The 13,742-nt window shown below is 30.3% G+C and overlaps 1 protein-coding gene across 5 annotated transcripts in view; it reads left to right on the top strand.

The window, feature by feature from the left end:
* LOC143080582 (protein MTSS 1-like) overlaps positions 1-13,742 on the top strand; it is a 56,916-nt gene that overhangs the window by 25,337 nt on the left and 17,837 nt on the right. For all 5 annotated transcript variants that reach the window (XM_076256491.1, XM_076256487.1, XM_076256488.1 and 2 more), the window contains exons 5-9: positions 1,986-2,077; positions 3,479-3,553; positions 11,059-11,216; positions 12,021-12,185; positions 12,472-12,612. In XM_076256491.1, the coding sequence (XP_076112606.1) occupies positions 1,986-2,077; positions 3,479-3,553; positions 11,059-11,216; positions 12,021-12,185; positions 12,472-12,612 (631 nt within the window). The remainder of the gene's footprint in view (positions 1-1,985; positions 2,078-3,478; positions 3,554-11,058; positions 11,217-12,020; positions 12,186-12,471; positions 12,613-13,742) is intronic.

Below are 13,742 nucleotides of genomic sequence, written 5' to 3'. Positions count from 1 at the left end.
AAACCACTTTGTCATTGCTAGATTGTACACATGAATTTTAATGAGGGTGTTATTTAGGTTGTATTTTCATGCAACAGTTACTATGTATCGTATGTAGTAAAACTTGTATATATTTGGGAAATGTATATGTTTCCCCAAAGAAAAAAAGGTGGCATTCATATGGTAATTTTTATCTCCGATATATTTTTATTTAGGGGATTTTGCGTGCAAATTTGTTCAATAGATGAATATATAGTTATGCCTTTAGTGTGTCCATGAATAACAGATAAAGCCATAATGAGTGTAAAAACTCATGTAAAAATGATAATTCCATCTGACATTTTGTGTCCAGAGAGCTGTTGGTCAGTATTAATGTTCATTTCCAATTTCTGTGAGTGCTGAATAAATGTTGTTTTTCACTGGAAAATAATTTTGTCCTTGTCTTCAAATGTCCATTTCATACCATTAGGCTTAAATTGGATTTCAGCTATAATTATTTTCTGTGTCAGAATATTGATACTTTTTGTTTATTTATAATCAATTGAGGTGAAATGGTGCTCAGAACAGTGTGAAAATAATAGAAATCTTGAAGTGGTCATCTAATGAAATGATTATTGATCATTAGAAGAAATTCAATGATCTTGAGTGTAATTTGTGAACTATATATAGAGGGAAAATTGGTCAAGCAGTATGGAACACTTCTTAGCTAGAAGGAAAGAAAGAAGCTTTAAAAGTTTTATGATATTAAGGGTTCTCTGAAATGTTATTTTTTATCCCTGATCAGGAATAAACAGAAAGTCCTTGAAATAAATAATGGTTAAGGTACTTGAGACCATCCAATGGTAGCCATTGTCAAGTTGCAGGAATCGTTGTGGTCATAGACTCGTAGTGCTATATTTATTATACCCCCGCTTTAAAAAAGGGGGGTATACTGTTTTACCTCTGTCTGTCCATCAGTCCGTCCGTCAGTCAGTCCGTCTCATGAAACTTTCGTCACATTTTTCTCAGGAACTACACATCCACCCTTTCTGTAATTTGGTATCAACATTTATATATGTCAGCCATACCGTGTGATGCGTTTTCAGATTCATCACTTGACAACTTCCTGTTTACCGAACACTTGTCTGATTTTACACATGATAGCCAAGTTGAAAATTTTCGTCACATTTTTCTCAGGAACTACAATACAAGGATTTCTGAAATTTGGTTTCAGGATTTATATAAGTCAGCTATACCGTGTGATGCGTTTTCAGATTCATCACTCGACAACTTCCTGTTTACCGAACACTTGCATATTTTTACACTATTAATATTATCCACTTGCGGCGGGGGTATCATCAGTGAGCAGTAGCTCGCAGTTTCACTTGTTTTTCCATTTTTTACAAATTTTGTCTGCCTTTTATAGCTTACAATGCTGTGTGAGTTTTGTATATTGGTGAATACTGTACAGTGAACTATAGCTGATCACATCCTTGTCTTTGTTCTTTGACCATTACCGCAGGATGCATATTTTTTTATCAAAGATTTTTGATGATCTACTTGAGACAGAAGAATCCTTAATGAAATTTGTGACTGTTGGATGCATTGATTTTAAGCATTACAAGTGTGACCATGAACATACAAAGTATTAAGTCTATTTATACATGCTATGAGACATTTGTTTTCTTATTGGAACAGATGTAATACAAAAAGAATATACAGTACATTGTTTGTCAGAGGTGAATTGAGTTTCTAATGAGTCAATATCTTGATGTTATCCACTGATCAACATACAGACATTATTTTATAGCTCAAGGAAACACTGAGACAATATCTGATTTGTTTTACAACACTTTACTGTCTAACCTCTTAGAATTATTGAAGAAATACACCTAAAAGAGGTGTTATAATTACTGAGTGCTCCAGTGCAAGTATTCTGTCTGTTGCCAGAATCAGTGCATGTAATATGTCTTCTCTTTCAATAGAATTAGTGCTTGTATAGTTAATATGTCTTCTTCTCTTTACAGTACCATCGTAGATAATCTAGTAACACCACTTCAAGAGAAGAGTGAAGATTGGAAGAAAACAGTTGCTCAGTTAGACAAAGAACATGCCAAAGGTATACAATGTGTACTGTACACATTGTAAATAGAGAAGTTATTAAATCATTTTTACTGGTACACAAAATTTAACAGATGAATATTGCATCAACAAACAATAATATTTAAATTTTGGTACTTGTTTTCTTACTGCAAACATCCACCAATGTCACTAAATGTTTTTTTTTCATTATGTGACATTATTCAGTGAATAATCATTTCCAGCAGTCCTTAAAATAAATAAAAAAACAACACAAGGTGCCAAAGGGACAACTATAATAATGTGAACAGTTTCGAAACATACCAAACAGGACTGATTCAAATATTAAGTAACCTGGACATGATTGGCTACACAAAAGTACCATAGGTGCTAAAACAATTAAGAAAATAGAATAATCAGCTATAAATCTTCTCACATTATGAAGATACCTACCGGTATATATTCCATATGTTGTCTTTATATTTCATACTAAATATTGATTTGAAAGAAAGTCTGTAAAATTCCAAGTTAGATCATATCTTACGGTTACACAAAGTGAATTAAAAGAGTCTTCATGCAATGAAGAAATACTATAAAAGGACTATATATAGCTATCTCCTTAAGGGACAGATTATTGATTGTGATGTAATAATATAACACCTGTAAAGGTAATATTGATCAGTTGTCATAATCTATCACATACCACCCACAATCAGCTGAATACATAGGTAAACAAGGTCAAGTGATCTCAAAGAAATGTACATCTTTGTTTTAAAAATGGAGATTTGAAGCTATCATACAGAAAAAAGAAGGCAGTGTGGTGTACATTTATATGTGACACTGTTATGAGCATCTGACTAGCTAGATTTATTACATGTACATGTAAGCCCCCCAAAAATACAACACAAAAAGTAAATTGATCTGACCAATTTGATATCTACAATGTATTTGCATCAGTGCATTCAAAAGGACAGCATGTATGTAACAAAGATGAAGTTTCGTAAACTGCGTATTCATTTATTTTCATGGGTATCAACGTCGTGGATTTAAATAATTGTGTTTTCATGGGTATTTTGTTGTTTTGTCAAACTTAGCCTAAAATCCAGTAGGACTTTCGTAGTTCATTGAAAACTTAAATTTGTGTTTCATATTTACCCATGAAATCCAGGAAAAATGATACTTCATAAATGATTTTTATATTAATGAATTCATAGTACATTATTATTTCATCGTAGCCAATAATGAAACAAACATATATGAAGATTTTATAGAGTTTATAAAGTTTCAATAGTGTGATTTCATTATGTTTTTATGTAAATCTTATCAAAATCAGTATACTTAAATTGAACAGTAAACAATTGTATATTTTTTGTAAGATAATCAGAATTGTTTGACTTTATAAATTCTAACTTATCTGTTGATTTGCATGTTTTCTCAACAGAATACAAGAAAGCGCGTCAAGAAATCAAGAAATGTGCTACAGACACCATGAGATTACAGAAGAAAGTCAAGAAAGGTCTGTCTGATTAGTTTGTATAATATCTACCACCTGTTTGAAGTATTGCCCTGCTATAGGTTTGATAACAGTGTTGTTATTACCTGTTTCTGGTAATCTGTAGTCAGTAGTATATTATCTGTCAAAATAAGTATTGATATCTTAAATGGGGTACATAGGTTCATATAATAGAATGCAACTATCTAATGGATTTGTTTGAAGAAAAAGTAAACTTTGAAAGTTTGGAACTTTTATTTTTCACACTCAAAAGTATTTAGAGCATTACTTTACTTAAGGCATTTACTAGGATTATAAAATAAATTTTCAAAGTTCAACACTTCTCAAGGGAAGGGTTTACATGTCAATTATTCTATAAAAACTCAATTCAAAGATGTTATTTATTTAATTTATGGTGATTACAGGTGGGATGTTATATAAAGTTGCACCATATTTGGATATATTTGTTAATGGTAATAGTCAATGACATCTTTAATTTTTCACCTGTTAAGTATCATATACGCCCTGATATCAAAACCACAGAATTTAGTTGTGGTGAACCCCTTAGTTGATTTCAAATATAATATCTATGAAATATTTTATAGTTTTTGCTCATAATTTAAGTGGTTTTATCACTCCACACCTTAAAAACCTTGAAGAAGATACATGAATTTTTCTTGTTTAAATTTGTATTGCATGAATTACGTAACAGAAGTGAATGTTGAGAGATTTTGATACTTTTGAACTAAAACAGATGAAGAGGTGTTTATTAGGGTTCAGATGAATTGGATGTGGATATGAAATTTGAATTCTAAAGAATGTTGGCAATTTTTACATACTATGTTTTTTGTTGTTGCTAAATTACAGATTGATTTATATATATATAAGGGAAATAATGATATTCTTTTTTTCTATAACAATTTTTTTTGAAAACCACAAAGAAACAAATTTTATGTTGAAAAATTTTAGAAATTTAAACTATCATCATTTAAAAAATAGGATGTTTTATTTTACAACTTCAGTCAAGCAATCAATCAAACCATTTCTTTGTGACATGAAGAAAAAGTAAATTTGTTTAACTGATATAAATGGTCATTCATCTAAATTATCTTAATTTATTAAATATTTGAATTTTTACGTTTCGTAGTAACACTTCCTGTTTTGAGCTATTGGATGTTAAGCAAGCAACAATCAATCTATCTCGTGTAAAAAATGTGTCTTTCCCACTTCTAGGTCTTTGTTTATACATTGATTTGGTTATCAGGTATAGATTGAGATAAATCTTTTCAAGTTATGTTCATTGACAATCACATTGCACAGGAATTTTGTTTCACATAATTTGAGGAAATTATGTACATAATTATTAAATCCTTAAATTCATGGTCTAGATTTTTGTATTCCAATAGGAAGTATGCGTTTAACAAATAGTTTCCGTTGTTTGTTTTTGTTGAAATTTATATGCAAACATGCACAACAACCTGTTCCCTAAATGACTCATATCCTTTACTGTTTATGAATTTTAAAAGTTTTACTAAAAGTAAAATTTGTTTTATTATATCAATGCACTTAATTATGATTTTAATAGTATTTTAGTATGTGTATAAAAGTTATTAGAGGCAAACTGCTTGAAAGCATAAATTATGCATTAGTCATGTAAACTGTTAATTGCACCTACTTAATAGTACATAAGTGTTATTATTCTTACTTTGAGGATCTTTCTTGATGTTGTTGAAAACTAGTTTATTTCTGTGTATCTTTGTAATCTAAATTTTTTGAACACGTTGATAAAGGGGAAAGATACATTTGGTAAAAAAAAAGATAATATATAAGCTTGCTGTTCTGTAGCTGAAATTACAGAGAAGAATAAGATTTGTGTGGTCTTTCAGTTTTAAGGAGATTGTTCATCAAAATTACTTCTGATTAGTAAGGGATGTACCAAAAAGGTTGGTAATTGAAACTCTGCGTATACCTGGTCATCTTAACTGACCATATTGTTTTGTATTTTGCCAATTGATCTGAAAGTTAAGGGCAGAATAATGTTAAAATATATTACATGTTGTTTATTTACCAAAATGTCATTCCTTTCAACCATTAAGATTTAATTCTTAAAATTAAAAATAATATTAATAATAAATGGTATAAGTCATTATACAATATAATCCAAGATTGAATATATATTCAATGGTCAGACACCCCTTAACCTGATTTAACAGATCACTGTACCTATTGTGTGTTAAAAATAACATTAAACAAGATTGAATCAGAGTTATGAAATTCTGATAGATTATGATAAATAGGTGTTTAATATCCCTTTCATGCCAGGTGATTAATTTCAATTTGAATTTTAAAAGTTAATTTTGTACCTAATGGCATTAATCAGCTATATACAGTGTAACCTGCCTACTATGACACCTGAGTATATTCCAACATCCTTCTTTAATCGACACATTATCATGGTCCCAAAATATACTTATCCTTGCAGAAAAGAGATGAGTATGCAGATACCCTGCCTAATCCAACATTTTTTTCTGTTCCCCAGTGTGTCAGATAACACAGGTTACACTGTATATATATACTTTAAAGAAAGAGACAACATTTTGTTTGAATGTACTTGAACATTGTAGTATCCCATATATATATCTTGTAAGATCAACTTTACCTCTAACATACAAAAGCTGATTTATTTCTCATTTTTTACCTTCAGATATACTTTGGGTAGACTTTTATTCTTATAAATCAGATTATGAAATCGTTAATCATTTCGGTCTTCAAGGTTGACAAATAACAACACTCATGCTGTATGAAATGTAAATTAAGTATTATATAAGTAGATTTTTGCCGATAAGAGATTGATATAGTTCAGAAAGATTTCATGCACTTCGTGAAAGTGATATTATAGTTTTCTGATTGTTTAAAACCACTGAAGAATGCAGCAAAGTGCAAAGCTGTTTTTGGTTTTTTTCGAATAATATTACTTTATTGAGGATAGAAATAGATCGATCATGGATTTCTTAAAACTGCTTTTTACCTTCATTCAGGCAAATTTCTCTTGTTATATTCATTAAAATCATAATATGTCTGGCATCACAAATTAAGCTCAAGAAGAGACTTTAGTTAGACCATTTGTTTTTTATCGTTTGAATGGTTTTACACTAGTTATTTTTTTGGCCCTTTATAGCTTGTGGTTCAGTTTTAGCCAAGGCTCCATGTTGAAGGCCGTACTTTGGCCTATAATTTACTTTTACAAATTGTGACTTGGATGGAGAGTTGTCTCACTGGCATTCAAATCACATCTTCTAATATCTACTAAATAACGGTAAGAATTGGATCACATCCGTTTAAAGCCCCATCAAAACCATTTAAGGTTATCCAGTGCAACTAGAATATATATATGACCACAAATGTAATTCAATAAGATTATTGGACTAGTTATAGATTTAAGATTGAGTCATTTTCAGTGATAATTACCATAAGTAGGTCATTATGTAAGGGTATTTCTCTTTCTAGGTCAAATAAAATGTACTTGAAATCTTACATCTACTTTTTGGGAACATGATTGTTATGATCCATTGTAAGCAATCAGTAATCTCAATAGCTGAATGTGTAAGGTGTACACTTTGTCTCTGTTTGGAAATGTTTCTTGTTATTCTAGGATTAAGATTAAAGGAATTTTGACAGGTGGAGAAAAAAGTGACAAAACTTAATACTACCCTACAGCTAGACTGTCAAACATCTTGAACTAGAAGAGAATAGATGACAAACATGTATTTTTATGCCCCTGTCTTAGGGGAGGGGGCATTAAGTATTACCCCTGTACGTCCGGAAATTGACATTGTTCAATGGACATTTACCCCACATCTCTTTATTTATATTTAAGACTAACCTTTAAATGTTTTACAAAATCTGATCAAACATAATTTTGATACTCTTCCTATGACATGAAACATTATTTCTTCATAACTACCTTTTATGACTTAAAAGTTACAGGGAAAATTGCAACCAAATTACTACATAGTAAAAGTTAATACTGTGGACATAAGTACTTTCATTGTTACACATGTAAAACAAAGGAAGATCAAAGATTGAAAGTTACAATAGCAAATTAGATCTAATAAGGGTAATTTGAATGTCAAAAGTTTAGTGTAATACAATTGATGTTCCGGTGGTATAGAGTACAGCAACTTTAAATATAAAGGCTTCTAATAGATTGAAAAGTCTGTGAGAATATGTTGGGTCTAGTTAAGAAATGGAATTATTTGATAAAAACTGCTGAAGGTATTGTTTTGTGTTGGATATAAACCAACATAAAAATCCTCAACAATAGATAGATATAGGAATTGTAAAAGTGAACCATTATAGGTCAAAGTACGGTCTTTACCACAAAGCCTTAGCTCACACTGAATAGCAAGCTATAAAGGGCCCAAAAATGACTAGTGTAAAACCATTCTAACAGGAAAACCAACACTTAGGTTCCTGACTTAGGACACAGTTAGCTGTATACTCTTGTCTGTGTTGTGTATAACCAGCTATTAATCAAAATGTCCAGACTAATAGGGACAAATGTGTTTGGATTTAAAGTAATTATTTCTTTGAAATTTGAACCTCTATCTTATCCATGTTGATGTAATTATTGAGATATGATTGATGTTATATTGAAATTATCTATCTTTATATAAACTGATAATTATCTCATTAGGGGATAAATCTGTCTGATCCTTTAGTCGTGTCTATCTTAGGTGTTTAGATATATACAATGTAAATAGGATTTATTCTGGTGTTAGGAAACAAAATTTGGGATAGTAGGGTACTGGTAATACTAAATACTCTGATGTAATATGTACCTTCCTTTTTGTTCTAGATTATATAACTTGACCCACCTCAATGTAAAACTATTTTAATGCAACATTTAATCCTAAAGGCCAGCATAAACCCACAGTATATAAATAAATAAAGGAAAACATATCATTTAGACAATAAATCAGAAATTGGAAATGAATAAAAGTTGAATAATTTAATAGAGATATACTGTTTACAGTTATGATACTGATATTTTCGGTTGAATATTGACTCCCCATTGCTGCATCAGTGGATTTTGTCTTTGTACTTTTCATCAAGTAATCAATTTCCATGTAAATGCTGCATGTCAAACTCTGATCAATAATACTGGAAAAAAGTGTTCATTTCAAAACACTTGATCACTGATCAATTTCCCTGCTGTAAGTGTGTGGTAGCATCCTATGATGGGGCTCAGTAAGGGTTTTCTGATATCGCTTATTGGTATGGAATGGAATGGAAAGGTACAGAAAATGCTTTCTTCTATTATGAAACTAGCTGTTAGTTTTATCTTTTGATTTGTTTCAGATTTTGTTATTACAGGTCCTTTAAAACTAACTATATGGAGTGGGTTTTACCTATTGTTGAAGGCTTTGGCTTGTATTGTTAAAATCTTTGGCCTTTGGTCTATGGATATTTGTAGTTTTGGCAATCATGTGTTTACTTTCTTTATTACATATTGAGTCACACATGTCATAGTCAGTATCTTTGCTGAGAAGAAACTGGAGTTGAAGTGACTACTATTGAATGAGAATGATGAGAGGATATTTTTTAGTGACAATACATAATTTTTTGAAATTTTCATCAACAGTATAAGTTATTTTTTATGCCTTTAGTATAAGGAGAATGAATTGCATTCATGAGTGTCAAAAGTTGTTGAAAAGGTCCAGTGTCAGAAAAAGTATTATTGTCTTGGAAATGAAAAGACTTATACATGTAAATGATAGTTGTGACTTCTAGATGTTTTATGGAATTTGTGTTTTTGGGATGCTGTCCTTTTTGTATCTCTGTTAACTCCTATTGTTCACTTTATTTCTTCCTTGGATGATGTCAGCAGAATACATAAAGATTTTTATTGACATCATGTTCTTAATATAGAAACATTTAATTAAATAATTTAGATAGAAGTTATGGAAAGACTTAAAATAGTACAAATCAGTTTTGGATTTTCCAAAGTTTTGTAATGAGTTTGTAAAGATCATAGAAATTGTATTTATTCTATAATTTCTGTTATTTGTGAACAAAAATTGAACTTGTGTCCTTTTAAGTGTAAATCTTGATTAAGATTTGTTTCCTTTTATGAAAGAGTGACATATTGTTCAGTTATAGAACATACTACTGTGTATGATTAACTGATAATCATATCTTGATTGATTTATTCATGTTAAATGTCCTTCAATGACTTTGCAAAACAGACAAGAAAAACCAAAGAATTTCTTCAAACTAGATTGGCTGGGATCAAAGGGTGAAAAGAAAAAAATAACTAGCCGAAACAACTGTTTGACAGGGTAATTTATAAGTATGAAAAATTGAAACATTGAAGTGTTATTGATGTAACAGTTAAAAAATATATGAGAAATAAGTTTTAACTTATATGTCTTGAGATGGCCCATATTTCATGACAAGACAGTCAGCAGTTTTGTAGAAAAGTCACCTTTTCAATGAAAGTCAAAAGAAAAATGTTAATATTCACTCATAAATCTAATCTTGACTATAAATATTTTCCCAAAACAAACTATTTAGCTACATTTGTAAACATTGTCTGAGATCTATAAACAAATACTTCAAAGTTGTTTGGTCTGCCGACAGTAGATAAAAAGAAAAATATTGATCCAACAGTTGAGTTTTGTTATCATTTTGGCACTTTATCTATCAGAAGTTAATTTTAAGTAGTTATACCACTTTGAGGAAGGATATAAGGACAAAGGATAAGGATACATTTTGAAAGTCTAATATGAACACACTTTTCTAAAATGGCTAAAAAAAAAGTCTGATAAAAAAATTTTTTTTCCCCCTTTGCTATCAATCAACATTTTCAAGAGAAGAGTTTTCAGTTTACTAGTACATTGAACTGTGTATATTGATTTGGGATTTTAGTTGATAGTGGTGTGTATATTAGTATTGTAAAGTAAAGTGAATTTATATAACACTATCTACTATCATGGTGAGAAAAAGTACAAATCTGTCTGTAAACAAAGGAAATATTTGTGTGCAAGTGTCATTGCTATATAGTTATCATCTGTGCATAGTACATGTCTAAATATAGATTGTTTTGTCAAGTGTCATTGCTATATAGTTATCAACTGTGCATAGTACATGTCTAAATATAGATTGTTAAGTCTAGTTGGTATGTTTTTAATGTTGTTTAGGTTCTATTTTGGGGAAAACTTATTAAATTCGTTCAATATTTACAGTCGGAAGCTGTAAATAACCTTTGAAAGATTTAGAAATAAAACCCAACATTTTCTGTCTTTGTGTTTGGGTGAAAATTCAAAGACCTTATTTATTTGTATATGATACACATAATTTTATGATACCTTATTTTTTAAGCCAAACAAGCTTCCTAACACACATACTGTTATTCTATATAGTTGCCAAAGAATTTCTACCATTGACTCAGAAATGTAATAAATGAGTCCCCCAGAAAATGTTAATTTATGCATTGATAATTCAGTTTCTTACGTTTTATCTTACAGGAAAATCAGACATTCAAACCAAGTTAGACCATGCTATGAAAGACGTCACAGATAAATACATGATGTTAGAAGAAGCAGAGAAGTCAGCTGTAAGGACAGCACTGATCGAAGAAAGATCTAGATTCTGTTTGTTTATCAGTTGTCTTAGACCTTTTGTTGTAAGTTTTCAAGAGTTACCTTACATGGTTAACTTTTCCTGGGTAAAATTAAAAAGACCAAAAACATGTGTAAGAAAGCTGGCAATTTAAAGACACAGCATTATTATATATGAAAAGTGCAAATAATGGCCAAATTATATAATAATATAAACTTTGGAATAAAAACCTTAACTATAATCTTTTACTGGAATGCAGTCTAACCACAAAAATTAGTTAAAACACAAGTTAGCTATTAAATGTCTTGTCTGTTATGATGATGTATTTTTGAGCATGTCATATGGAACTAGGAATAAAAAGAGAGGTCACAGACTAATGACATAATTACATTCCTCAAGTCCGTCTTATATAACCACAATTATGTCATTAGAACTGTAACAAGAATGATTGTGGAGCACACTCTACAATAAGCAATTATAAACTGAAAGTGTTTAAAAATGAAAAAAAAATAACAAGTTCATCTGTTTTTAATCCAACACAGCCCTGGCTGGGATTCATACTCATGCTACTGAGATATTGTGGCACCAAATTCGCACTATACCCTACGTGCTAGATCACTCTACCACCTAGCTATATAGGCTCTACAATACATGCTATATATATTTTCATACAAAACCGTGGATTCTTTATTTAGTTTTCTTGCGTTTCATGTTACTTTCAGGAATCTTAAGAATACCCAGGATGAACAATATGTCTTTGACAAGTTTCTGTCACACTATTTATCATGTATGATGTGATCACCATTTGAATTACTGATGCAGTGTTTTGAGAATCAAGGTTCTAATTTTTGATCTGTGCATTTTTCAGGAACATGAGATTAGCCTACTAACAGAAATCACCCATTTACAAGATATAACACACAGTTTGTGTTTAATGGCTGGTGAACCTAACATTCTACCATCTTCCAGTGAACAATTTATTATGGATATAAAAGGCTCAGATAGCTCCAGTTTCTTCAACAACCTTGGTGGGGTAAGATTTAGCCATAGCAAGATGAGGAAAAAGATACTAAAGGGATATTCAAATAGTTTAAGACAAAAAAAAAATATTGCAAAAAACAAAAAGCTATCAAAAGACACAACAGTATACAAAACAGAAAATGAAAAACAAAAGACTGAGCAACACAAACCCCACTAAAACCAGCTGTGATCTCCTGTGCTCTGGAAATGTTAACAGATATTGCTCCATACACAATTTTTTTTTAATAACAAACAATTTAAGAAACAAATCTTTGAACTTTAGTACTTTTATTTAACAGCCCAGCCCTCCAAGTTCACCAAGTTCCATTGGTTCAAGAAAGTCCAGTATGTGTAGTATCAGTAGTATAAATAGTTCATCTAGTGGTTCAGTACAGTCGCACTCACCCAGTCATCATACCAGAAACCGTAACTCTTTACAGGTTAGTTACAGACAGTTTGTCGGCTGCATCGAATCATAAATGCTGAAGGCTTGATATATTTCGGAAAATTCATTATCTTTTCTGACTTAATTTGCTTCCAAATAATGGCTTTTTCCATTTAATGATATATTGTAAACCAGGTATTGGCTTTGCAGTGACTATATCCAGATAAAAGGGATCTGTTTGTGATTAAGACAAAATTGAAGTAAAGGTTTTATACACAAATTTATTAACTTTACAAAACTTTCAAAGAATATATATCAACGGATACAAAACTTTCAAAGAATATATATTATCAATGGATACAAAACTTTCAAAGAATATATATTATCAATGGATACAAAACTTTCAAAGAATATATATTATTGTATAGCAATATAATATTTCCCACAGAAAGTAACCAAAAGTTAGCGTGCAATAAATTCTAATATTGCACTAGTGCAATAAATCGTAAAAATTCATGACGTCATCAACGACAAAATCTTAGTTTAAACCAATTTTTACTTTCAAATATTATATTGCTATACAATAAAAGGGTTATTGCATGAATATTGGGGAATATTGTCCCTCGTAGAACATATATTGCACTCGCAAGCTCGTGCAATATAAAATTCTACTCGGGACAATATTCCCCAATATTCATGCAATAACCCTATATTATCAACGGAAATAAACTAAAATTGATTATTGTTGCATGGATAAGGTTAAGAGATTTTCACTACATTTGAAAAGATTTGTGTTGTGCCTTTCATCTATGATAAGTTTAACATGTAAAGTGAAACAAAGCCTGGATTTTTATTCCCTATCTCACAAAATTCTAATATTACCATTAATATATACTTAGATGAACAATATTTTCTCTAATTTTTTTTTTGTTAGTCAGAACACCAAAAATAGATTTGATTTTATCTGAATTATTGAAAGATTCAACATAGTAAATTGTCATCATACATGTAGTTCAATAGCAGTCAGATTAAGTACCAAATTTTCTGTCAGAATATTTAAAGCCATTTTCTAGTAAAAACTTCTAAAATTGCATTAACTTTAAGCTATGTAGCTGATGAAGTGTTATGATGTCTCCTAAATAGATTATGTATCTGTTTTGGGGACACAAAGGAAATAAATGTTTT

This window comes from Mytilus galloprovincialis, chromosome 6 (genome assembly GCF_965363235.1).
Source record: "Mytilus galloprovincialis chromosome 6, xbMytGall1.hap1.1, whole genome shotgun sequence".
NCBI lineage: Eukaryota > Metazoa > Mollusca > Bivalvia > Mytilida > Mytilidae > Mytilus > Mytilus galloprovincialis.
This window is presented reverse-complemented; position numbering and strand designations above follow the sequence as displayed.